The sequence below is a fragment of the Anas acuta genome, chromosome 7 (assembly GCF_963932015.1).
Source record: "Anas acuta chromosome 7, bAnaAcu1.1, whole genome shotgun sequence".
NCBI classification, from domain to species: domain Eukaryota; kingdom Metazoa; phylum Chordata; class Aves; order Anseriformes; family Anatidae; genus Anas; species Anas acuta.
In genome coordinates this window covers 12,673,491-12,701,474 of record NC_088985.1, presented here as the reverse complement: position 1 = coordinate 12,701,474, position 27,984 = coordinate 12,673,491, and the positions used below count along the sequence as shown (strand labels likewise).

General features: G+C 36.7%; 1 protein-coding gene across 6 annotated transcripts in view; it reads left to right on the top strand.

Annotated features, from left to right (window-relative positions):
* Positions 1–27,984, top strand: part of RET (ret proto-oncogene) — a 101,593-nt gene that overhangs the window by 70,097 nt on the left and 3,512 nt on the right. For 5 of the 6 annotated variants that reach the window (XM_068688467.1, XM_068688470.1, XM_068688466.1 and 2 more), the window contains 13 exons: positions 2,327–2,585; positions 3,513–3,638; positions 4,197–4,307; positions 8,275–8,394; positions 9,947–10,203; positions 11,476–11,623; positions 15,325–15,432; positions 17,002–17,216; positions 17,323–17,445; positions 18,842–18,912; positions 23,137–23,274; positions 25,364–25,463; positions 26,511–26,658. In XM_068688467.1, coding sequence (XP_068544568.1) covers positions 2,327–2,585; positions 3,513–3,638; positions 4,197–4,307; positions 8,275–8,394; positions 9,947–10,203; positions 11,476–11,623; positions 15,325–15,432; positions 17,002–17,216; positions 17,323–17,445; positions 18,842–18,912; positions 23,137–23,274; positions 25,364–25,463; positions 26,511–26,658 — 1,924 coding nt within the window. Of the gene's footprint in view, positions 1–2,326; positions 2,586–3,512; positions 3,639–4,196; positions 4,308–8,274; positions 8,395–9,946; positions 10,204–11,475; positions 11,624–15,324; positions 15,433–17,001; positions 17,217–17,322; positions 17,446–18,841; positions 18,913–23,136; positions 23,275–25,363; positions 25,464–26,510; positions 27,510–27,984 lie in introns of those variants that run through there. The other variant, XM_068688468.1, reaches the window with a different exon arrangement.

Here is a 27,984-nt window from a genome sequence, read left to right as displayed (position 1 = left end):
TTACTTGCATTAGTAGTCTTTGTATGCTATCTGTACACCAAAGAAAAATACAAGTGCCAAAAACTGAAAAACACAACAAAACAAATGGAGCCAAGTGAACAGTTAGCATGTGAAGGGAAATGTTGGATGAAGTAGGATTATCCCATGACAGTCCTTCTAGGACTGCAAGAGCTTCCTCTCAGACTAAATAGTCCAGGCTCATAGGAAGAGGGCTTAGTAAAAAAAACAAACAAACAGAAAACCCACTAACAAACAAAAAACTTTTTTTTTTCTTTTTACAATCTTGAATAAAAATGCTCAAACACATCTTAACTGAAGCCTCTGAAAAGAATCCATCACCACATCTCCTTAAATAATACCCCACCCTTCACATTGTGGTTTTCTCTGCAAGGAAAGCCAGTTTGTCTGGATCTGATCCGAATCCCACTCCAGTAAATGGAAAAAACAAAGTTTTGGATCAGTTCCTGTAGGAGCTGGACAGGAGACAGGGCTTTACATTCCTGTGCTGCTTAGATAGATTGTTTCAGACTGAAGAGTGCTCTAGCATAGATATTCTGGCAGGCAGGAGTTCATATATGGCAAATCCACATATTTTCATTTTTAGATGAAAATGTTTAAAAAATTGCAAATGGGAAACAATGAGTTCCTTTCTCCTTTTAAGGCTTTCAGAGAGCTCTGCTGGCCAGAAAGTTTTGACTGTAGCTATTACAAAAGTTATGCATTAGCAATTTCTATTTCTGTCTTATTTGAAAAGAATCTCGGCTTTGTTCACACTGAACCATTTGCTTTCTCAAGCAAATCCAAAGTTTTTCTCACAGATCGGCCTGGGACAGAGCAGAGACTGAACCTAGACTTTCCCAAATCATAGGGTTATGTTCTCACTGGATGTGACCTACCACCAGCAGTAGGCACCAAATATTGCCGAGTCCCTGGGCCAAATTTTCTACTGTTTCCACTGTTAATCAGAAGACAATGGTAATCCTTAGCCTCTTGTTTTTACTGAGGATAAATGACATTTGAAGGACCTGCTTAGTAGCTGAGGCTGTGGATGTTGTGTACCTGGATTTTAGTAAAGCATTTGATGCTGTTTTCCACAGTAGTCTCCTGGAGAAGCTGGCTGCCCAAGGCATGGACTGGGGTACAGTTGGCTGGGTGAAGAACCGGCTGAGTGGCCATGCTCAGGGTCATAGGGGATGGGATTCAGTCCACTGGTGGCTGGGCACCAGTGTCATTCCCCAGGGCTCGGTCCTAGGGCCAGTTTTATTTAACATTTTTATCTGTGATCTGGATGAGGGGATCCAGTGCACCCTCAGCGAGTTTGCAGACAATACCAAGTTAAGTAGGAGTGTTGCTCTGCTTAAGGGCAGGAAGGCTCTGCGAGGGATCTGGATAGGCCAGATGGACAGGCCAACTCCAATCGCATGATGTACAACAAAGGTTAGTGCTGGGGGCTGTGCTTGGCTCACAGCAACCCCACACAGCAGTACAGGCTCAGGGAAGAAAGGCTGGGAAGGTGCCCAGCACAAAAAGTACCCAGGGGTGCTGGTCACCAGCCAGCTGAACCTGAGCTGGCAGTGGGCCTACGTGACCAAGAAGGCTGGTGGCATCCTGATCTACATCCGGAGCAGTGTGGCCAGCTGGATCAGGGAAGTGACTGTCCCTTTGTACACAGCACTGGTGAGACCACACCTCAAGTATTCAGGTTTTGCATCCCTTCCTACAAGAATATTTGAGTTGCTTGAGTATGTGCAGAGAAGAGCAACAAAGCTGGTGAAGGGGCTAGAAAATGAGCTCGAGGAGGCAATGAGGGTTTAGTCTGAGGGGAGACCTCACTGCTCTCTAAAGCTACCTGAAAGGAGGCTGTGGCAACGTGAATGTCAGTCTCTTTGCCTGGGTGACAAGCGATACGACGTGAGGGAACAGTCTCAAGTTGTGAGGAGGCTTTAGATTGGATATTATAAGGAGTTTCTTCATGGAGAGGGCAGTCAGGCATTGGAACAGGCAGTCCAGGGAAATGGTGGAGTCCCCACCCCTGTAGGTATTTAAAAGGTGTATAAACATGGTACAAAGGGATATGGTTTAGTGATTGGACTTGGCAGGTCTGGTGGATGGTTGTGTTTGATCCTGAAGGTCTTTACCAACCTAGATAATTCTGTGGTTCAGGTTCTGTTTTGGTGGTAAAATGTCAAATCATGTATAAACGCTAAGCTGTGGAAGGTAAACTATTCTCCATTTTCTTTAAGACATTTTGGGGAAGAACAGAATATTTTTGATGTACAGTTTTGTTTCTGTTCTTTGTGACTTCTTTGTTGCTGTTTGAGCCTAGATAGGAAAAATCTGTATTGAAAACTGCATGAAATTCCGTGGTGTGAACATCACCTACAAGTTACTGTCCCCCAACGTAAGCTGCTACCCTGTCAGCATACTTCAAGGGCGAGAAGACAAATATGGAAGCCTTTATGTGAATGATTCCTCTGTACTACGCAGACCCGAATGCAAAGAAATACAATACACTATTCAAGCTACAGACAAGCAGAGCAGGAAACATACCAAAACACTTCTCACTATTGTATTAGAAGGATCTCGTAAGTACCTGAGTCAATTAGAACAATCTCCTTTTTTACATGTGTTACTGGTATTAGGTCATGAGTTAGTTCGGTGATCCATAAACTGATGGCATTAACAATGAGCATGAGCCTGAGCTACAAGATACAGATTGCAGTTTGTGTTTTTATTAGTTTTGATTCAAACCCAACTGTGACAGATGTTTATTTGAGGAACTCATGCAGATAAAGTGGTGCACTATGTGTAATTTCTAATGCTTATACACACACACACACACGTGTGTGTTACTGAAAAGGCCGTAAGGGCAGAGTGTTAGAAATATTCTTTAACAGCCACAGCAGAGGAGGGTTACACAGGAAACATAACCATTTCTCTCCAAACCATTATCTCACTTTGTGCAGAACCTGAAAATTCTACCTCATAATTTCCTCAATTTCCTTCTTTTGTATCATAGCTTCTATGTCAGGAGGGAATGGGTTGATGAAGAATAAACAAAACCCTGAACTTCACTTTTTGTGAGAGCCTTGTGCTGTCTGAAATCACACATTCCTAGCATGTGCTCTTGGGCTACTACTGCGTTAGCCCAAGTACAAAATATTTTTGCTTAATTAAAAGTTTTGTATGAAACTGTGACCTAAGGTCCCTATTGCTGTGTTTTCAGAAATACATTAGCTTATTTCTACAGTTCTAGGCATTGACAGTGTGCCATCAAGATGACTATGCCATCATGTTCTTAATATTTACTTTCACAGAAGAGAAACGTCTATAGACTTCTTAAATGTTACTTAAATTGATAGTTGGGTCAGTCAGTCTTCGCTCTGTCTTCTCTCTTCTGTGACCTCCTTTCTTCCTACCCCAAAGAAAGGAATTTTCCTTCTGGTTTGAGCTAACTTGTTGTGTATTCATGTTCCTTTTACTGAACTGATGGCAAACATTCTTCCCAACAGTTTTAAAAAAAGAAGAGGACTGCCCGGAGTCTTGTGCTGTGAGTAAGCGCTATGCTGAATGTGAAGAGTGTGGTGGCCTGGGAGTCCTAACAGGAAGATGCCAGTGGAGACAGGGGAGTGGGAAAGGTACGTTTCTGTTGTCTGAAATCATGTTTGTGTTTAGTTGTAACTGATCTGTGGAATTCTATAAACTGATTTATTCTAGCTGGACACAGATCTGATAGGTGGCAGTACTTTTGGTTATTCCATAACAATGCTTCTTCTGTGTTTATGCTTTGTCCCGTCAAACTGCATTGAGCATTTCAAATTCTCTTTGACAACCTCTGTAGTCAAATACATGTAAAATTGTGTAGGGATGTCCTTAGCCATAAAAGCTATTCGTCAGTCACAAAATGGTCTCCTACCTCTTTTTCAAGTAACTCTCACTGTAACTGTGACCTACCCAAAGGGCTATCAAAGACACAAATCAGAAAACACAATGAAAATTATTCCTTCCAGTTGCTTTTATCTGTTGTTTGTCCTGTTACTTTAGAAGATGGGAAAGTATTTATAATTATTCACAGATGTTTAAAATAAACGTAAGGTTGACCTGTATTTTGGTGTGTCACTATGCGCAGAGCAGATGCAATAAGTTTTCCTTCAAAGCCTCATGGTATTTGTATAACTCTGTTTTTCTGTTAATAGGAATCACCACAAACTATTCCACATGCACCCCAAGTATCAAGACTTGTCCAGATGGCACCTGTGATGTGGTTGAGAGCAAAGATCCAGCTGTGTGCCCCCAGGACTGTACAAGTATGGAAATGTTTTACGATTGTTTTTTTTTGGTGTTGCAGCTGATTGCTGTTCATCAAGCTCTACTTTCTTAAGCCCAGATACTTTTACAAGTTCCACATATTTACCATATATGCATTGTCATACCTGCAGATGAATCATGAAAGAATGTTACAATTATGGAGACTTGTTATTTTTGAAGCCAGTCAGGTTAATGCCTGTTGGCTCTCAGTGATGGCAACATAAGGTTTTCTCAGTAATTCTCGTTCTGCTCCCTCTGTTAATTTGCAGGTAGTGTTCTTCATTGAAAATATTTGCTGAAAAAAATACTGGTTTTAGGCAGGTTAATGCCGTATTTCCAAACTGTAGCACATTGAAATCGAAACCATGTCTCTTTAAACTATTTCACTATTTACTAAGTAAGTAAAAAGAAATGAATTTCATTTCAAAATACATGTGCTTAAGAAGGATCACTTTCAGAAATGCATCTGGACTTATTTGACAAGTAACTATCAAAGTGATCCAACACCCTATCTATTTGAAGATACTGGCAGAGACTCACATGAACAGCATTTACAGAAGAACTGAAATACATTTACAGGTTTTTCTTCAACACATTTATTTGCATTTCACAGACACATACCTGCAAGGTCACAAATCACCCTGAATATATCAAATGTACTGTACTTGAGTAAGTTCAGTCTTCTATGAGATGATCATTTTTTGATCCACTTACATAGCATTCAGTATCTAATGAATGAATAAATATGTAAGCATCTGACTTTTTTTTTTTGAGTAAATGTCCAGGCTCTGGCATCCTTTACTCCATGTTTAAATTTTTAATAGTTTTTGAGGAACTATTAGTATATCATGGGCTAGAACAGAAGTTGTTCTATAAAAATGAATTAATAAATATGCACCTTTTGAATTTTGCACATGAAAGAATGTGATTGTGTATTCTAATTGACTTTTATCACATTATTTCATTAGAGTGCATAAAAACATTCTGTAGAGTGGCAGAAATGATTGAAGTGAATGAAAGTAATTTCTCTGATCATCTGATTTTTTTTTGTTGTTGTTGTTGGTAATAACTGGAATTAGTTGCCATTCCAAAAGTGGAAATATTTGTGACAGGAGCCTGAAAGAAATACTGTCTTATTAGATAATAGTAGCAGGCAAGCAAGACAAGCTTTCAAGATGTTATGTATGCCTTTTTAATGCCTGAGTTGGATAATTTTATATGTAATTTAATGCAATTCAGAGCCTGGGATAGTGCCCAAAACCAGTATATTTACAGACAGAGAAATGAGCATGTTTTAGGAGCTCAGAGGTGCAGAAGTACCGTTATTTCAGTGTTTCCTGGCAGAGGACATTTCTTTGGAAATAAACGGCAAGTAATAAATAGAAAAGCCCCAGATGCATTAAGATCAAGGATATTCTTTAAGTACACACGGTTGCTAAAATACTTTTTTTTTTTTCCAATAATTCGTCTGCCATTATGATAGCTGTGTGCTGGAGTCTCAGAATTGCTTTCTCACACTAAAACTATAAATATTAAATTCAAGGGCAGTCAGCTGAAACAGCTGGTGCAGTGGCTGTGCCTATCAAATAGAGGCAACCTAACTGCATTCTAAATGAAGCACTTTTTTTGTCATAACAAACTGCTTCAGGGCTGGGTGTGCAAATCTAACTAAATATTTGTAAATGTCTTACCTTTGTAGGTTCCTCTGAACTTTGACTTTCTGATAATGAAAGAAAATACAGTCCTTAGGCTTCTACCTTGCTATGTTTTTGGCAGTAATCGGTCACTGCCTTTGGTTTTGTCTGAAAATCATTGTTTTTACTTTTTGAATTTCTGGAGTTTCTACATGGTGTTGGATAGGATTACTGTTTTTCATTTTTCCAAATTATCCTGAAGTAGGGAAAGCTCTTTCCCACCACAAGGCAATGATTTAAAATGTGAATACGTAAAATACCCCACAATTCAAAACAGTGTTGGAATTTCTCTACCAGCAGTACATCGGTGAAAAATACATTTATGGACTTCTGGAATACATATAGGAAGCTCAGTGTTTCCAGTGTGCACCCACAGTAAAGATGTGTTCCTTCTTTCCTTGCTATGTAAAAACCCTTTGTCTTCAAATCTCTTGCTCAAGAGCCATTTAGGTAGGATCTACTGATCCTCTGCTCCCCCTTTCTTCCAGGTCTTCAAACACAGATACATACTGTTTACATATATATATATATATATATATATATATATATATATATATATATATATTTTATATATATATTTACATATATATTAGATACATACTGTTTACATATATATATATATGTAAATATATATATAAAAAATATATATATGTAAACAGTATGTATCTGTGTACGTGTGCAATATATGTATGTATATATATATATACATACATACATATACATATATATATATATATGTATGTATATATAAATTAATATCCTTTTCTAAGGCTAACAGAAACTTTATTTCATCACCTCTTCATAACAGAGAAAGTTGGCTGGTTGTGGGAATAAGACAGAGTTTTGGGAACACCCACACTTCTCAAAACAAGTGTCAGCACAGAGGGCAGTGACTCAGCACAGTCTTTTCCCAAATTAATGTGCTGAGGTGCATACATTTTAGTAAGTCTCTCTGGAAAGATGGTCAAAATCTTTCTATTTTGCTTGTATATCCAAGTCCCAGTCTCCCCCCTCCCCCCCTTTTTTTTTTTTTTGGAGAAGGATGTTTGCTTTCCTTTTGTCAAAATATCCTTCTCCTCAATTTTTGCTACGTATCCAAAGAAAAGAAACAGTCATTCACTCTTGTATTGAATTAGGAGGGAGGAAAATGATTTGAAGCAATAAGACTGTATTGAACATATCTTGTTAACTTTCTGAATCCCTTTATGGTTTAGACAATCATTCTGAACAGCAGCTAAATTTGTTGGTCTTGACTGGTTTGCTCTCTATATCTCTTAATGCAATGCTGTTTGTGATTAAAGGCAGCTTATACATGGAAAAATGTGACACCTAATGGTCACATTGATACTATATACAGAAAAAATATGTATATTTAATTGGAAATACAGTTTGGGCCTGACCTTGCATTTACTCTGCATGATCATCTCCTGCTCAAAATCAAGTAGTTCTGGAAGTGTTTGCTATTATTAAACAATGCCTTCTTTAGTAATGAATTTTTTTTAAACACTTGATGCTTATTTTTAGTGCTTTAACTAGATTATTTCTTGGCACTTTACAGAAGTGATTAAGTATCATTATCTACAATTGCAATAGAACAAATAACATATAGAACAATATGCTGACTTTTCAGAGGTAAGAGGAAATTGGCATCAGAACCAGGAACAGAACTCAACCTGTAGACTGCTTGCTGGATTTGTATGCTCTAACACTGCTCTGTACATCATCTCATGCATAATAAAAAAACCTGAAAACAGTGGTAGAGAAAAACTAAAATAAATAGACTAGAGAAGATACTTTAGGGAGAACTTTAAAATGTGAGAAGACCTCACTGATACAGAACCATAACATTTTTTTGACAAAACTAAGGACAGCCATGAGATGATCATTTGAGGTAGAAGTTTGGCACTAAATAATGGGATTTTACATAGTTTTAAAGTGTACATGAAATTAGGAACATATTCTAACAGTGCAATGCAAAGAGAACTATTTTATTTGTATAAAAGATCAATTTTAATCAAGAGTTTTCCGTAACAGGAAGAACAGCTAATCAGGGCTGATATTCGGGCCACCCAAGATCCCCTCATTTCAGGACCTCAGAAATTTCAGCATTTAGAATCTACCCTAATTCTCAAGAATCCCTGTCATTATCATTGCACTGTGCTGTGCTGCCAATTTACACATGTATGTGAGGATAAACCCATGGAAAACTTTCAGCCTTATTTTTTTTTCTTTAACTACATGAGAATCTTAGCTTGTTTCTGTATTTAATTAGGTGGAAACATTATTGGTGGTCATGGGAAAGGCACTGGAAATCTTGGAATTAAGTCAGGACATGGGATTTGTTACTGCTTCCCAAAACAGAACTGTTATTGCGAGAAAGATGATATAAAAGGTAAGTTTAAACAATATCTGCTCTTCTCATATTAATCTTTCGCTTTGTGTCTATCTTCTGTCTTCCATGTTTATATACATGCAACAATCTGAACTTGTGGGCACGTTAATTAGCAATATATTTGGTTCTTTATTGTATCTTTAAAATATCTTAATAAAAATATCTTTAGATAATTATTAACTATAATTATTGGGAATGTAAAATTAATTAAGAACAAGCACCTTGACTTCTGGCATGGAGACTGAAAATCTCCAGAGGGGGTTGTTTCTGTCCTTGGCAAAAGTTCATTTTTATCCATTACTACGTGAAAAACAAGTTGGCCATCCTTTGCTTTTCAGCAGTATTTGCATTTCAGTGAGGCTCACCTGATATTTGCAAAGACACCTAGGAGAATTAGAATACCGACTTCTATTACTTTCAAGTAATTCCAGCCTCCTAATCATTTCTGAAAATCTCAGCTATCAAATGTCATATAGCCTACACCCATTGTTTTAGGAGGAAGAATGGATTACTTTATTCATTGACCTTTGTTTAAAGATAAAAAGCTTTATACAGTTCTTTAAAGCAGATTAATGGGGATTAAATACTATTATTTTAAAACTGTTTTTACTATTGCTAATAAGAAACATAAAGTCAAATATTTTACATGTCTCAAACTGAATTGTTTAGAATATACCCCAATTCACTCTTGAGTAAATTTTTTATAGGCATAAAAAGAAAAAGAGGAAGCATAAATTTTCCCCCTGCCCCTACATTCCAGAAAAATATTATGCTGTTTCACTTAGTTCTGAGGTACAGCTTGCAGATGTAGTTAACTTAACTGTGTATCTGAGGTTAGAATTATCTCATGGTAAGTAGTGCAAGGACAGTATGTTGAATCTCTCAGTTCCTTCAGAGAGAAACACGCAGCCTTAGAAGAATGATGTTTAGGGGCACTTACATAATTTAGTTTCCAAAGAAAGACACTAAAAGTCCTTATGGAAAAGGAGAAGTAGTAAATGTGGAGGAAAAAATGCATAAGCAGTTGCAGCATAAGGAAATGCTTTCACAAACAATATTTTGTTAAATACAAATATTCTAAGTCTCTTTCTTTAGAATCCAAAAAGATGAAGAGAAGTATTTTTCTTATGTACAACAATTGGCATCATAATGAAGTAAAATTTATATATGAAAATGACCCTATTTGGACAGAATGGTTCTAACATAAACTGTTGTCCACAAGTGAAATCTAGTCACAGGTCTCCAGAGATAGAAGTAGTATCAGAAGATCAGTATATGGTAGGCTGGACCATAAAGAAGAGTCTCAGAAGTAGCTAATTCTATAAAGACAAGGAATATCAGTTCAAGATAGCTATCCTTCCATTTTACACAGGCAATTAAGCTCATTTGCTTAAGATTATCTGCTGCTGCCCAAAATAGAAAATCAGCTATTAGGTTTTCCTGTAGCTTTTAAAAATGTTTTTGAATTCTCTTTGTCACACCTGTGTCACGTGAACTGCCCAAGCTGAAGTAGGAAACAACGAAGTTCTAATAAATTCTTCTTGATCCACAGAGCAACTATGTGATGATGTGTGCAAGACTGTCATAGCAGGGGCAGTGCTGTTGTCCTTCATCATCTCTGTGCTGCTTTCTTCGTATTTCATCCATCGCTACCACAAAAATTCTCCAAAGCCACCTATTGCCTCTGCAGAAATGACATTCCGGCGCCCGGCCCAGTCCTATCCCATCAGCTATTCTTCTACTAATGTCCGTCGGCCTTCTTTAGATTCCATGGAGAACCAAGTGTCTGTAGACACCTTTAAAATACCAGTAAGTCTGATATAGTTTTGTGTATACTTTTTCATGTCTGTGTTGTTCCTAAAGAATGGTGTTTATGCATGTAGAAAATGTTACAGAAGTGCGATCTGCTTATAGAAACACCCAAATCAAATGATTAAAACAGAAGTGATGTATAGAGGGACAGATACTTAATGAGTAATTGAATAAGTCATATAACTTACTGCACAAGGCCAGTATATTCTGCCACTTTTGTTCCATTCTAATATAATGTAACAATGGGTCAAATTTAAGCCATTTTTTTTCTAAATGTAACTCTACATTTGATGGTGTGGTTTAATTTTAACATTTTTAAAGTAATATAATTGTTAAAGTTGTTACATTTAACATTGTTAAAATAAAATAATAGTCTAATAATCAGCACAGGTTTGTAGTCTCTGTGATTAGCCATAGTATTCCACAGAGGATAAGTTTAGGGGAGGAAAAAAAAAAAAGAAAAAAAGCTGAGATCGGTTCCTGATTTCTGTTATACAGACACACTGTAGGTGTCAGGTCATGTGGGAATGGTGCCCATGCTTTTTGCCCAGTTATATTATCATATCTTTAATCTAGTTTCTTCTGTGTTGGTAAGTTACATACTATTCAGGATGCTTGCCAGCTGGGGTGTTTTCATGGACCAATATAGTAAAGAAACGCTGCCATTTTCTGTGACATGTGGCAACACCAGCTTTATTTGCATGCTAGATATTGATGTCTTCACAGGCCTTGCGCTCTGTGTACTTTCATCTCTCGTCTGGTTTGTACATCTGTCACCATTTCACAACTGTAAGGCTTGATAACTCTCATTTCCTAAGAGGAGGATTGTTGTGTCTGATGGACTCTGCAGGGAAAGCCTTAGTCCTTGAGTAAAACTAATTTACTTCTCAGTGAAGTCTACAGTCACATATTCACAGTTATTCTGAAAGCAAACATTTATATTGCATTGCTTCATGTTTCATTTGTACACAATTTCTAAGTCCTGTAATTATAATATATTATCCACAAGCTGCTTTTGCAGCCTTTTTTGAAGGAGGTGATTTTAAGGTAATGTAAAAACACTTGCAAAATGCTTAGAGATTCAGAAGCTTTCTTAGCAATGCACTCATTGACAAAAAAAAAAAAAAAAAAAAAAAAGGAGCAACCGAAATTGTACACCAAAGTATACCTATTCCTGAAGAATGATCTCCTATTGAACATTAATGCCTCTGGTGTAGCTAGCCACTTCTGTTCTTCCTCGTCTTATAGGGTTTCTTTTCTCTCCTGCAGGAAGATCCGAAGTGGGAATTCCCTCGGAAAAACTTGGTTCTTGGTAAAACTCTTGGAGAGGGTGAATTTGGAAAGGTTGTCAAGGCAACAGCTTTCAGACTCAAGGGAAGAGCTGGCTATACTACTGTGGCAGTCAAAATGCTAAAAGGTACCTTCCCATCTGCATCTGAAATGTTTTGAAAACTATTTGTTGTAACTTCTGCATGGATTTGAAAAGGGGCTAACATGAAAGTAAAATGTCAGCTACGAACAACCAGTACCACAGTCTTCATTTCTTCCAGCAGCAGTCTGTTACATTCTGACAGATTTCTGACTTTAGCAGCTAGCATCATGTTGATACAAATAAGTGACTTCCACAAGTGGTTCTGATTAACGATGTGCAAGGATTCTCTGTCGTAATGGGGCAAATACATTTAATTTTGGTCGGCATTGACAGAAATATTGCAAGGGCATGTTAAAGCTTTCTGACACTCCACTCCCCTCCTTCCCTGCAGTTTTATTTGGCAGAGCTTTTAAAGTAAATTGTGTTATAACCATGGCAAGAGACAGAATAGGCCTATTAAGTTACTTCTCTGATTGAGAATCCCATCTACTTTTGTACTTTCTGATATACTTTTCAATTACCAGGTGTTCTGCCAAACTGGCTTGCAGAGCCTAATGTTTTCTCCTGGTGTCTTCAGTTCTTCTGAAGACTTTAAAGATAGGGAAAAAATGTGTTCCTAGGTTATGTTAAGATTATAATATGAGACCTTGAGCTCTTGTCCCTGTCTCTGTTTAATTTTAGGCCCCATTTATACTTGTTTCTTTCCCATACAGAAAAAGACACGGTATTGAAAGAAAAAGATGATTCTTTTTGTATGGTTGTTTTTTGGTCTCTGAAGTAGAATTCTCCAGTATTAGTGTACGTTTCAGGTGGAGGCTGAATGCGTGGCTTGTAATCCATAGATTTTGCCACCTTTACTGTTAAATATGAATGCATATTTTGCATATATAATGTCTGGGCCTGATGACTTCATTAGATATGCAATGGTGGTGAAGGAGGTCAGTTATTCACACAACTGTATCCTTTTATCCTTTTATCCTTTTTATCCTTTTATCCTTTTATGTTGTTTTGTGTGCTAGTCCATAAATGCATGTAGTCCCTATGTATCAGACACCTAGGAAAGTAGTGGATGAAGATGGGAAAAAAGAACCTTCAGGAAGGCTTACGGATACAAGAAGATTCCTTCAGCTGGGCAGCTAGCTTTATCTGAATGACCTCATCTATTTGTTGCTGCTTATAATTAAAAACATATATATATGGTTAAAGAGAAAAAAATCCATCTGCTGTTGCTTTAGAGCAAAAATTCTTTATATTCCATTATTTTACCAAAAGAGTAAGTGGTTTACGAAGTGCATGCCCACGTTGCACGAGGTTCAGTGGAGACAGGTCATATGGAAAAAAATTAGAACTAAGTCTTTTCAGAGGTGAAGACTAGTCAAGTCTTGCAATGATCAAGTCACAACCTGTATATCATTGTAAATGGGTTTGTCATGATCGTTATTTCATATTTATTTGTGCACTCAGTATTACCAATTTTCTAGCACATTGTCATCAACAACGTGTGACTGAGTTAAGATTCCAAGACATAGTGGTAAAAATGTTGCTTTTACTTGCAGATGATTTAACATTCAGCTTTCCCTAGCTATTACCAAGTGTAGAATTGACAGTAGGAAGGAGTAACCCTTTATTTTAAGCACCTTATTTTAATAAATTGGTCTGACATTTACAGTAATGCTTGGGGCTCTAATGAATCCCTTTGTCATGTAAATTACATTGCACATAGTCACCTGAAATTACATTTTCCAACTTGATTGTGGAGAACATTTGTCATTACTGGAAATATTTATCCATTACTGTTTTAACTTTACAGTTAACACATGACAAGTGTAAGAAATATTGCTTTAGTCCAAAGTGGTCTATAAAATGCTGCCACGGATAAAGGACAGTTATTTTGGATCAGACCACCACTGACCATCCTATCCTTGTTACATATCGTAGAAGCAGATTTATACTCAGATGCAAAGGGTTACTTATCCTAGCATTAGGGACTCTATGTTGCCTGATCTTTAAGCCAGTAAATTAGCACAGAAAGTCTCCTGCTTATTTCTTAAAAGATACCTCCTTCCTGGTATTTCCTCCTAACTGTGTAGTTTGGCACAACCTGTGATTAAGAACATAATGCGGTAAGACTTCTCCTACTTTGTCAATTTGGTGCGATGTTCTGGGGAAGGAACAAGGAGAGGTAAGGAATTAGCTGAGCCAAAACAGTCTTGGAGCTGTGGATGGAGGTTTGAAGGAACAGAGGGAGAAATTTTTTCAGTCCTTTACTAGTATGTATCCTGCATGATATGAAAGCCCTCAGAATAAAATTGAAGTGGGCAACACCATCAAACAAGTACATAGATATCATTCACTGTTTGCTAAAAACAAGGGGCATAAAGCTTCAGAGCTAATAATGTCCATTTATCAACTATAGAAGGTGCTTTTTCAAGAATACAGACAAGCAGGGCCCCCAGGGAACTTATCTTCTTGCACATACTATGCAGTCCCAGAGCTAGAAAAATAAACTTTTCACAGTTCATATTGTTTGGTTTTGGTTTAGCTAACTTAAAGTTTCTTGTACTGCTTCCAAGTAGTGAGTGACCATCTAATATTGCACTTCCTGTGAGGCAGAAGACTCAAGTCTGACTATAGGTTCTCTGTAAGATAATATAAGCAGATGATGTATAGTAGACCAATACCAACATACAGTAGAACGGAATCAAATATTATTGTAACCAGGGCAAACTATGAGCATACACATTTTAAATGGATATGTTAAATGTATCGTTTTGGTGCTTACTACCTTCACAGAAAAGCAAATAGTATAGTAACAAAAATCAGAAAGTGAGGTGTGTTGTTTTTTTTGTTTTTTTTTTTTTGTTTTTTCCTAACTAACTTAAAGTAAGGGCCAGTATATAATTGTAAGTTGCCCGATAACAACTCTATATAGGAACAATACAGGGAGATGCTCTGTGTCAAGGACATTAAGGATGAGGTGCACAAAGGTTTAGCTCTGAGGTTTCTAAAGGTTTCTTTATAAGTAACATCTCCTTCAATCCCCATTATGTTCAAAGAGGAAGATTATAAGATGAACTCGGCAAAAACAAAATGCTTGAAAGACTAAGGAAATCTTTGGGGGCTACATAATGTCATACTACTGTCACTGACATTGGCAAAGACTGCAGATATGTCTCCCAGTAAAATCAATCTGACCTGTACACTTAGCTTCTGAACTCTAAATCTGGATGTATGCTACAATGGTAAGCCAGTAGATAAGCCAATTTTAGCTGCATTGAAAAAATTGTTTTGGAGAAAGAGGATTAAATTGTAGGGAGATAACTGAGCAAGTATTTTTTGCTTGCTCAGCCAAAAACAAAAAAAAAAAAGGCTTTCACATGCTTCTTCGTTTGGTCTGATTCACCCTAGAAATAGCTTTAGAACACAGGAAAAGATCTGTCATAATTTCATGGCATCTGCAAGACACTGAAGGCTCTTGTTTCTGATTGCTGGCTGACCTGCTCTTTGTGTAGCCCTTTGTATCAGGGCACAGGGGTGATGATGGCAGCTCACCCAGCCAGAACAGCAGCTGCCTTATTTGCCATATGAGTGACTGCAGGACGGTGGACATTTCTCTCCTGTGGGAAAGAGTTTTCTAAGTTCTTGCTAATTCCATGATAAATGGTAGATCTTAAAATTCAGATGGTATGAAGAGAACTTTCGGATAATGCTTTCCTAACCAGAACTATGTTTTTGGACACCTGCAGAAAATGCTTCCCAGAGCGAGCTGCGAGATCTGCTGTCAGAGTTCAACCTTTTGAAACAGGTGAACCACCCTCATGTCATCAAACTTCATGGAGCCTGCAGTCAAGATGGTAAATATTAGAAACTCATTATTAAGGTGAAAACTTCAAAAAAGGAAATAAACAGCAGTTCATTGTTGGGTTTGGACTACTGCTTAAAAACATGGCACACCTTTTAAATATGCTCCTGACTCAAAAATGAGGGCATATAAGGCAAGCAACTTTGAAGGGAAGAGGAAATGCAAATTCAGTTTAACTAACATTCTTTCCAAGGGTATTTTCTATACTCATTTTGATTTGAAGCTATTTGGAAACTAATCATTCTACTACTAGTTGCCTCCTAACAGTATGTATTTTCCTATTACTATTGCTCAGTAAACCTTTTAGATACAGACTATATTTAAAGTTTAATGGAGCTTTCATTGTTCTTAGTATTATTCATACTATAACAGTGCTTTGAGGCCTGACTTAGGGAGTGAGGTTTTTGTTTTTTTTTTTTAACAACTACAGATCCCTTTGTTGAAGTAGAGCTTGATGTTTAGATTGACATGCAGTTTTCCTGTTCTGTCACAAAACTGTTGTCTTTCTCTTACTGTGATATTTGTTAAAAGCCACAGTCATTGAAAGGTATATTTTAAGAGGGAAGAAATTTTCAGATCTATGTATTAAAACTTCCAGTGGAGCAAATTTTCACTGATGTGCATGGGAATCAGTTTGGATAATTTCTGTTCATGTTAAAAGGGTATGCATGGCAACATTCTCTTCCTTTTGTGTCTCTAATTGTGGTCCTTCTCCCTTAAAGAGTTTGTGATTTTTGCAGCCTAAAATTACAGTATATATGTGGCAACCTTGCGCTAAGGCCTGCCTTCTTTGCTCATCCAGTTTTGTTGCAGATGGCACTATTAGTTGTAGACAGAGAATATAATTCAGGATTGAGTCATCTCTGAGTTTTGGTAAGGTAATGAACCATCGGGGCGGGATTTTTTTATTTTTTTCTTCTCAGTACAATGTATCTTTTCATCCCTAAGGAAGTGAACTGCTTCTGAGTCACAGGCTTTTAATAAATATCAAGCTAATTCATTGGTGTATGGGGTGGGAGGGTTTTGATAGAGCAGACAAATGTATTTAGCATTAACACACTGAGTGGATATTATTCATGTGGGTAATAGGGAGGAGAAGCTAATGGATTGAAATGTCAGAATGTTTTTAAGTGCTCTGAAAAGGCACCTTAAATACAACACTGAAATTAGCAGATGATTTGTGAGCTCAGTATCATGCACTACAGAAAAGAGTTTTGGGTTTGGGTTGCTTTTTTAAAGCTTCTCTAACTCAGGCTGTTTCACAGGCCTGATTTTTAAGAAGGTTGTATTTTTTTCAGTCTCAAATTATCCAGGTGAGAGAATAGGCTAGAGCGTGAATTTAGCTCTGATTTAGGCTGAAACTCACTCACTTTGCATAGAGGATGTAAGCTAGAAAAAAATTCTGTGGCTGACTCAGTGCCTTTTATGTGAAGAAGAAAGGTTTCTGGAGCCACTAACTATTGAAAACAACATGTTGATTAGAAGAGACTGTTTTGAAAAAAAAAAATCAAAAACTGTTATCTATTAATTGCAAGCTTATCGATGTGTGTGCTTCTTTCAGGCCCTCTGTATTTAATTGTGGAATACGCTAAATATGGCTCCTTGCGCAGTTTTCTCAGGGAAAGTCGAAAAGTGGGACCAAGCTATGTGGGTAGTGATGGTAACAGAAATTCAAGTTATTTGGATAACCCTGATGAGAGAGCCTTAACAATGGGAGATCTGATATCATTTGCATGGCAAATATCTCGAGGAATGCAGTACCTCGCGGAAATGAAGGTAGAGCACCTAATAGTGATCTGAGCATGTCCTTGTGACAGATGGACATGTAGCAGTCTGTTCCTCCACAAGAAGCATAAACACTATTGTTGGTTTCTTTCAAAAGCTTGTTCATCGTGATTTAGCAGCCAGAAATGTACTGGTGGCAGAAGGGCGCAAAATGAAGATTTCTGATTTTGGCCTATCCCGTGATGTGTATGAAGAAGATTCATATGTCAAGAGGAGCAAGGTAGAGTGAATGTTAGAAAGAGTTGTGAGAATTATTGCCTAATCAAGAGAGAGAATTTATACTGCAGGACCTAAGCGCAGAAGAAAAAGATAATAGCTAATTTTATAAATAATGACAACAATTAACTACGAATAATTCTCTTAAATTTAAAAGAACAACAAATGAAGATGAAACAAAATGATAAGCTTAACTAGCAGGACAGTAATATATGTAAAAATTATCATATTTAAGTCACTGTTAGTTCCTCTCTTCATTCTCCTCATTTGTAAATATACCTATATTTTTTTAAACTTAAAATTTTATGAAAATATTTGTGTAAATATTGTGAATTTTAAGTTTAGCTTTCTGTGTTTGTTTGTTTTTAGGCCAGTAGTGCTGTTTGTGTGAATGTGTTCTATAAGGTAAAATAAGTTGGAAAGAAAAAGACTTTTTGGAAGACTTGATCATACATAAAAAGGGCTTTGCCATATGCATTAGCTGTCTTATGATGCATGTGTTTTACATACCAGTTGCTTGGTGTTTTAGGAGTGATGCATTTACATAAATGCAGTTCCATTTTATTTGGTAGGGTGTTGATGTACTGAATGGATATTTGCTCTTTACTTCAAATATACTTGTCACCATAGAGTTTAACAGAACATCTGTCTTCTTGCATAGGGAAAAGGGTAAAAGATGAGTTATCGAGAGCAAGGAAAAGGGATATGTTTAAAACTTACTGAAACAGTTGTTATGTATATATGAATTTCATGAGAATAAGGAGAATATATGGCTTATTAATACTAGTGATATTGTTAAGGTTATGAAACATTTATGAAATTTTTCAAAGCCGAGTGGCATGGATGTGTCTCAGATTTCAACAGTGAGTCCCTACCAAAGGAAAATAGCAACTTGTAGACCCAATTTAGTACCCTATAATTGACTATGATTGTCCAGCAACGGTTCTGAAACCAAAGGTTTCTTCTTTAATCATCATTTCCCATCATTTCTGCATTTGTCCATATCCTAAAAGCAATGGAGTATTTTCTGTTAGAAGAAAGACATTCACGGTTGAAAAACATATGTTTTTGGATGAAATTTTTTTAGAGGATAGGTGAGTTTATCTGGCTCAAGCTGATAACAATCTGGGGAAAAAATAAAAAGTAGTATTGTACTTAATTAGATTACTGAAGTGTTTGGAAGGAAAGGAAGGAACATGAAATTCAGTCATTTAAAAAAATTCTTACAATTATTCTCTTCACTTTTTCCTATTAAATGCTAAATCATTCAGTCCATTGGAATATATTAGAATATGAATAGAGTATCTGTTACTGGAAAAAAAAAAGTTGTTTTTTCCACTTGGAAGCTTAATTTTTCTGACCAGTAATTGCCTTTTTTTTTCTTTTTTCCCCCCTCCTAGGGTCGGATACCTGTTAAATGGATGGCCATAGAATCCCTATTTGATCATATCTATACAACACAAAGCGATGTGTAAGTTTCAATTCTGGCTTTCTTTACACTTTATGCATTTGCTTAAGGTGATAAAGGAGGAAATAAAATAGTCTATGTAGTAGTCAAAGCTGTTACACTTAGAGATGTAAAGAACACAACCTGGATGGCGCAATTTTTCTGGCACTACTGTCTGATTTTTTTGCTCTTGAATTAAATCTGAGGGAAAAATTTTGCGAGCTATTTAGGTATATAATTCCTGTTGAAATCAACAAGGGTTGGATCTGTAAATGTGAGGTGATGGCCTTTGAAGATCTAGACAAAAATCATTAACCTTTGCTAATGATAATGATTGTAACCAAAGTGCTCAGTTCTCGTTCATCACTTGTCCATAACACCTGCCGGCAGATACAGGACAGAGTGGGAAGAAAGGAGTGATGTTATGTCTGACTTCACTCCTATTGCAATCGATGACATAATTCCAATTAATTTTAATGACAGCCAGCTCACACCTTAGGGGAACAGTCTGGTTCCAGTGCCAGGATGTAAGCTTGTCTTCAGTGTTAGGGAAACTAAGTTTCTGAAGATGTGCTTCTACTTCACCTGTGATGAGTAGGTTGCAAAACTACCACAGCAAAGCTGTTTTTTTTACTGCCTGATGAAGAAGGAGCCCAGCAGAAGAGTGTTTCTATACAGTTAACTCAGGAACATATACTTTCACGTTCCTTTCTCTCTGGGATGAATAGTGGTTGTGGCTAGTCACCAGGCAGACACTGTAAAACCAAGTATTATTTATTTAAGCCAAAGAAATTCTAAGGGATTGCAAAAGCAGCAGAACTTATGCCTGATCTTCTGCCAGGTGGCATTTTGGATACCTTCCAAACACCCCTTAAAAGAGAATCTGACTAAAGCAATATTTTCATTAAACTCAAATGGCATAAAACATACTGATCTCAAGGGCATTTCACTTCAGAACGTTCTGATATTTACTTTTAAAAATAATTTTATTCAGTTTTTACTCTTTTCTCTGCAGGTCAGAACAGTGCTAGTGAAATGAATTATTTTTCTTAACTTGGATATTCCCTATAAAATGAATTAGCAAAATATTTCTTTTTTTTGTTTGTTTCATTTGGAGTAAGAAAAAAGTAGGTGCAATTCTCAGAAGAACATGAATTTTACTAAGGCCAGCCTACAGCTCTTTCTGGATTTCACAGAATCACAGAACTGTAGGGGTTGGAAGGGACCTCGAAAGATCATCGGGTCCAACCCCCCATTTCTTTTTTTCCTCCTCAGAGTATCGATTGTGCTGACCTGCTTCTTCACAGTGACCTTTCCCAGACAATTAAAAAATTATTTTTAAAAATTCCAAGCATACATTTTTTTTTCCTTTTTCTCCAATTTGCATTATGGTTTAGGGCCAGAAAGAGATTGTGTTGCCATGTAACTGCCCTTTTGTGGACTGTTGACTGATCTCCTGGATCCACTGCCATTGATTGATTCATAGAATCTCGGAATGGTTTGGGCTGGAAGAGACATTAAAGTTTTTCCAGTTCCTACGCCTCTGCTATGGGCAGGGGTACCTCTCACCAGACCAGGTTACTCAGAGCCCCATCCAACGTGACCTTGAACACTTCCAGGGATGGGGCATCCACAGCTTCTATGGGCAGCCTGTTCCAATGCCTCACCACCCAACCCTCCCTGTTTGTTTTCCTGATGGGCTGTGATTAAGCTCAGGAGCACCTCTCTCATACACATGATACAACAATTCTGCAGTTGATGCCTGCCTGGTCTCAAACAGGTTAGCTCAGAGCCCAGGGCAGCCTAGTGATGCTGTGTAGCAGGACAACTTCCCAGATCTTCCCAGATATTACCTCTGTGCACTGCTATGCAGATGCAGCAGCTTTCTTGGAGATGTGCTGGGTATTCTTAACAGAGCATGCATTGTGCCTTGTAATTCCTCTTCAGTGCAACTAAACCAAAGGTCTACGTAGCTGCCACACTTGCACACAGCCTTGACTCACTGGTGAGGTCACCTTCATTATTCATGGCATTATACATGTCAGTAATCCAAGACTATTTTATAGCGGCACCTAATTTAGCAAATTCCCTTCTGAGAGAGACACAGAACTGCAAAGAAAATCATCTCCAGTACAAGTTTCCATGACTGGCGTTCCAACAGCATAGCAAACTGATAAATAAATTACTTCTTTGCAGCACTGATTTTAGTTTTAGATAATCATACTCAATGCAAATATTATTTCATAATATTTCTTATTCTTTGTGGTGATGCAATTATATCTGAGGTGAACATATGTTAATAAATTCAGCAGCCATTGCAGTATGCTATTTTTTCTCATACTCTGTATTTGTTTTCCAGCTTTTTCCTTTTAAAGCCTTTCTATGTAGTTAGTGGTTAGCAGTGCTTAATAGCACTACCACTTGCCAGCATTCACAAAATCCCTTTTTGATTCAGAGGTTGGTGACATCAGTGGAAAGCTAGCTTACTGTCTTCCTGTTCACATTATTATTTTTTTCTTTTCCAGTTTTTTCTGATCACATTTTTCCCGCTGCACTGTTTATCAGTGAATAAAACTTTCATACCACATTTATCCTCCCATACTGCTCAATTAGTATAACAATTTGAAAACATTGCAGCATTCTACAGCATTCTGTTCTAGTGTGCCCATTTACAAAAAACAACATGAGCTAATTAAGAAATTAGTCGTGTGATTCCCCCTTCCACATTCTGAAAAATTCCTCTTAAGCAGAGGAGATGGATTTTAAAAATAAAACCTGCCACCCTAGAGTTTATTTGAATTAATCATGGACAGTATTACAACCTGATGCTAGAGCATAATTGACTTTAAAAAGGGTATGAGGTGGTATATTAATAAAGTATATTAAAATGTTATAAATATTCATTAGCTTTCAAGAATGTGCAGAGTGATTAAAAATTAATTCAATGAATGGCATCAAGGAGAATAGCTGCAGCATAACTATTCAGGACTGCGTGAAACTGGTAGTTTGGATTTTCTGCCTGTTTTTGCTGTACTTTTTGGGTTACCATTTTTCTTCAACATGTGAGCAGTACAGTTGGACTGTAGTCCTCTCACAAAAAAAGTGAGTTCTGCTCCTAAAATTTTGAGATGGAATTTTCAAACGGAATTAAACATTTCCCTTGTTTTGCTATTAAATGTATAACCTTTCCCAAAATTTTCTTGAAAGTGCAGTTTTCAGAGAAATTACCCAATGAGAGTACAAAAGCTAACGTTTGTCATAAATTGCATGCAATTTTGCTTCCAGATGCATCCAATTGAGTATCCCCTTTGAGTGAAACAGACAGTGTTGGCTGGCTTCCTTCATTTTGAACGTCTAAATTTTGGCAAGTTCTCCCAGTCGAGCAGATTCCCAGTAATTTGTAGCTTCTTTGTATATAGAATAAGGCTTCCACTAAGGAAAGAAAAAATACTTATGCCTCTTTTCTCATAGTTTGCCCTCTAAGACGGACTAACTTTATCTAAATATTTCCAATCCACTAAAAAAATACTTTATTTGAGTTCATCAATAAAATGAGTTTAAGAATTCATTCTTTTTTCTGTTCATTTTTGGAAAACAGCTTCTTCTGTTTTCTGTTCTATGTTAAACTACATTTTAGTCATTTGCTATTTCCACAATAGATTATCTCCTCTTCTTTCATTACCTCCGAGTAGTAAATTAAGTCCTGAATGAGTGAATGGGCCAAACATAGCAGCTGACATCAAAGGTGTTACTTGTGACTGAAATAAACTCATGCACATATAAAGAAAAACAACCTCACAGTGAGGACAGCAAACTGTTTTCAGTTTGGTAACTGGTTAAGCCAGCTTCTGTAAATTTAAACAGCCATGTGATCAGGACTGTAAGTGCTAATTAGGGGATAGCCAATGGAAAAAAGCATCTCCGGGAGCACTACACAGAACAAGAACCAACCTTTGAGCTGAGACACCATGTGGAGGGAGGGCTTTCTGCTGAAGATGGGACTTCGCAGGACACAGCTTTTGTCAAAGGATAAAAGAGGGACAGCCCTTATTTCTACTTCCTTGGTTCCTAATCTTTGTAATGAATGGTGCTGGAGAACAACAATGACCCTGCGTGGCCCCTCTGGCTCAGCAACATCTTGAATTTGGTTGGTTTCTTAAAACACTAGAAAGAGATCTGTTGGGTGAAAGCCACACCAAGATCTTGAAACCTACTACTGTATATAAAAGCTCATTTTCTTTTTTTCAGATGGTCATTTGGAGTTCTGCTGTGGGAGATTGTAACTTTGGGAGGCAATCCCTACCCAGGTATTGCTCCTGAAAGACTCTTTAACCTCCTGAAAACAGGCTATAGAATGGAGAGACCAGAAAACTGCAGTGAAGAAATGTAAGTTTTTGATTTGATTAGATTCATTAAACATCTCTTAAATTTTATATATATATGTGTGTGTGTATAGACACACACATATATATATAAAGGTTTGAATAAATACCACATAAATGTTCTTCTGTATATCTCAGAAGTATAATCAAAATGTAGAGTACTCAAAAGAATATAATGAAATTAATGAACAGTAAAGCACAGGAAAGGAATTATCAACTCAATGTTTGCAGCTACATCCCAAATATCTGGCCTATTCAATAACACTTGCCGATCAATGAAATCAGTTTGAATATTCAAAACTTTTGAGGTAAGAAGGAGATTTTCATAAATCAGTGCTAGCTAAAATATTCAGGAAAACATTTGAGTACTTTTCAGCAAATAATGAAAACATTCCACCCACAGTTGCTGGTATTAATTATCTGAATGTCCTGGCATTACATCGGAGAAAAGGTATCCTGACCTGGAAGTCTTTACATAATTTTTCTGTGACTTGATAAGCCCATTACAATTTCTGTTTGGAGATAATTCATATTTTATTGGTTGATTTATTAAAATTCTCTGTGTGATATACCTCCTCTCATTGGTTCTTCACATAGCACTTGGAGATAAAGCATAATTTTATGTTCAGCCTGCAAATCTGGTCATGGTCTGTCTGTTTTTTTTTGTTTGTTTGTTTTTTATAAGAAAGTTACCAGCCTGTAATCATTATGGTGTCTACCTTGATTGATTTTTAATATGAAGGATATGCTTTGGCCACATGAAAAAGAAAATACAGTAGAAATAATATAACTATCTTTTTTTTTTTTTAATACTGCATATGGAGAAAAACATTAAGAACTTCTCAACCTAGAAAAGGGTAAAAGTTTATAAGTTTCACTGGTAAATATCCTCCAGGAAATAATCTAATTATTTTGTTTGTTCCATCTCAGAAGGGAATAAGACCTTATGCCTCCAACATATGTTACAGCGTTGATGCTTCTTATGTTAGGCTAGCTTGACTGTGTCTAAGTTTCCATTCAAGCCATATCATGGTTTTCTGACTAGTTTAGATTTTTTTGTTTGTTTGTTTCCTTTGAATATTTTACTGCCAGTCTTTGTGAGCCCACTTTGGGGACTATTTTCTTCAATTGTAGTCTCTACCTCATACAGTCAAGTAAAAAAGAAATCTATGAGGAGGCAGAAAATGTGGTGTTCTTCAAGAGCTTTCTGTAGCTCTTGCAGTCAACTGTTTCCTCAGTTAGAACAGTTTTGTGATGATGTAGATCTGTTAGTCTTGAAAATACTTGAGCTAGAAAAATAACAAAAATGGCATGCAGAGTTTGAGAGTTACATGACCAGAAGTTAGCATATGTCCAATAGACAGTTGACTGTAAAACTAATTCTGTTCCCTTTTAACTTGCCTTCTATAGAGTTTGGTGTGGAAATAAAGAAATAATAATAAAAAGCAGTCAAAGAACATCAGTTTATACAAGTTGTCTTAGCTATAGTATTTCCTCAAGACTTCACTTCAAAGCAAAGTTTACAGAAACTTTTCAGTATTTAAATAAATGAAGATGGTAAACATTTAAGGGGGGTGTTTCTGCAAGAACAGTAAGGATAATTTGCAGTCTCTTGTTTACAGCAAAGCCAATCTTCTCTCCAAAGCTGTGCATAAGCAGCAAAGTTCAACTCTCTGACATAACAGCAGTTTTCCAAGTTGTGAGATGCACTTCAGTGATGATACACAAATTTCTTTAAAGTTGTTGGCAAATTTAAAAAATAATAATAATAAAAAATCACTTAGAAATCTGGCATACTGCCTACATGAGGTGGTTCTTTGAGAAATAATGAAACCTCAGACTGCAGTACTACAAGGACAGTCAAGTGCATCATCATTTCAAGTCATAAAGGCTCAGTAAAATAAAAGCCCATTCTTGTGAATGTCGGTCATTAATTCAGGGGAATGTTTAACAGAAAACATGACCAAAAAGAAAAAAAAAAGATGTAAATTGTGGCCTTCAGGGTGTGGTTGAACTTGAGTGCTATAAATTATTTGAACAGAAGTTTGACCCACTTCTTACATATACTTTTTTCCACCTTGTGGGAATCACAGGTACAACTTGATGTTGCGCTGTTGGAAGCAAGAACCAGATAAAAGACCAACATTTGCTGAGATCAGCAAGGAACTAGAGAAAATGATGGTGAAGAGTAGGGTAAGTGTGAGCAAGCATAACTCTTTGAGCTTTTTTTCTGATCATGAGAGTCTGAATATACAGAATTTATGGTATGTTTTTTTTTTTTCCTTTAAAAACCTTTACTCTTCAAAAGTTTTAAAGCATTTAATCAGTTTCTTCCAAATGCATCCCAATTTTTGAAAGCAGTATTACCTCATGTAGTGGCTTTGATTTCAAACCTGTGTAGAAGATGACTTATCCTTAGTTTGTCTAGCTTCTTCAATGAACAAACAAATTGCTGTAAAAGATTACTCCTAAATTGCACTGCTGGATGAATAACCCTGAGTAAAAAGCCTAGAACTAAAGAGTTCAGTATTTCTGTGAATCTGATTTAATAATATGATGATAGCAACAGAGATATGAAAGTTGTATGATTTCACCATTTGGAATTACTTTAAAACCATTATAACCCTGTAGAGACTTTTGTGGAAAAATGGATGCTGAGGTCTGAAAATAAGTCCAAGTTGCATATGTGTAGAAGATGCATATATATATATATACACCTACCTGCACATACACACTTCTTTTTAAAATCTGCTAGTTATGTGATGGGTTTGGGGTGTAGGCCACAGATTCAAATGAGAAACAGAGTGAATGCACTGACTGTTAGGACAGTTGGGAACTTGATAGTGTTTACCTTGTGTACAAAGATGAGGAGATCTGAATACCTTCTCGTTCAAGTATATACGTATGAAGCATACACAGATATTGAGCATAACAGAAACTGAAGGTCAAACAAATCAGCTGGTACAACCAACTTCTTGGTTGTTTTACTGATATGCAGAATTAAGTAAAGGAAGTATTAATATGTACATAGCATGTCTAGTGTGCTGGCAAATCAGTTATTTCCAAAGGTGCTTCAGAATAGGAGAGCCTAGTCTGGTGCTAGAAGTACGATCCAAAGACAAATGCAGTGAGGTCTGTAGTTGCTTGATTCAAGGAAACCAGATGCATGTTAAGCCTTAATACCCAACCAGACACACTCCTATGTACTTTAACCCAGCTTTTTGTGTGTTCACTTCTTAGGACTACTTAGATCTTGCGGCTTCCACCCCTTCAGATTCCTTACTTTATGATGATGGGCTCTCAGAAGAGGAGACACCTCTCGTGGACTGTAATAATGCTCCCCTCCCTCGAACCCTCCCTTCCACATGGATTGAAAACAAACTCTATGGTAGAATTTCACATGCATTTACTAGATTCTAGCAACACAAAAAATGATTTTTCTTCTGCACTGTTCTCAGACTCTGTAACCCCATTGCAGTGTTTCTTGTCTGAATGAAGCCAATCAAAATTTGCTTGGAAGCTTCTTTTGGATTTTTTTGTTTGTTTGTTTGTTTTTTCTTTTGGTAAATGTCAAAGTTTGCATCAAGAACATCCTTTAGTCATTTTGCAGCTGTGTTTAAAATAAACGCTTTCAAAAGGATGTGAAAATAAGTAAAACAACTAGATATCATACAGTAAAACAAATTTTTAAAAAAAGATCAGGGAAGTATTCTCAGGGGAAATACAAAATGCTTATGAGTATGTAATTCAACTATCCTGTTGGGGGGGGACTAGGAACATTTAAAGTATGTTAGAATCTGCACCTCTAATTTAAGCAATAGACTTCTTTTAATAGATTTTTTTTTAATTATTTTTACCACAGCTAAATGATAGGACCCTTTTGCAACATTTTTATTTTATTGAGATGGATTTCTAAATTTCAGCTGCTGTTAATGCATTCTGGATCTGTAAGCTGAGATGTCTATATAATGTGAATGAAATCAGACTATCATATACAGAAGGTAGAAATACTGTATATAAGTATTATATACAGCCTAAATCAACATGTAAAGCCCTTTGAAAAGTGACTTAACAGGCATTTTGAAAGTACTCAGCTGTTTTCACGTCCTTTGATTTATTACAAAAATGTCAGTACTAAATCCTGATTGAATGATGTAGCAAGTGTTTTTAAAAAGAACATATGCTTTCATATTGTGATGGTGAGATGGACAGTAAAAACGGTTCTTGCCAAAACTCCTATATTTTGTCTCCTGATTAAATATTTTACATGTTTTTAGACATTTATTAACATTATAGATATTTTTTTCATTCTTCAAGTAGTATGACTTCTGAAAAGTTGGGTCTTGTAGCTTAAAAGTTGCCATTAATACCTGGCTTTCGGTCTATTTTTATCTACACCCTAGCTCTATTTTTTTTAATAGGTTCCCCCAACTCACGTTCACTTTGGGGCGCTCAGTGGACAGATTGTAAAAAGAATGCAGTAGCAGGAAAAGCTGCCACTGAGGTTGATGGCAGATGCTGAATACATAATAAGCAACAAAAGATTTCTGTTTTTGAAAATCTTGACCCCGGTGTAGTTGACTCCTTGCACAGCTGGGTTGGCATGGTGCTAAGCACTCTGTTTCCAATTTGGTGATCCCCTGTGCCTCAACTGAGAAACATCACTGGATTTGATGCAAATAATTACATGCTTTAAATACATGCTTAAATACTG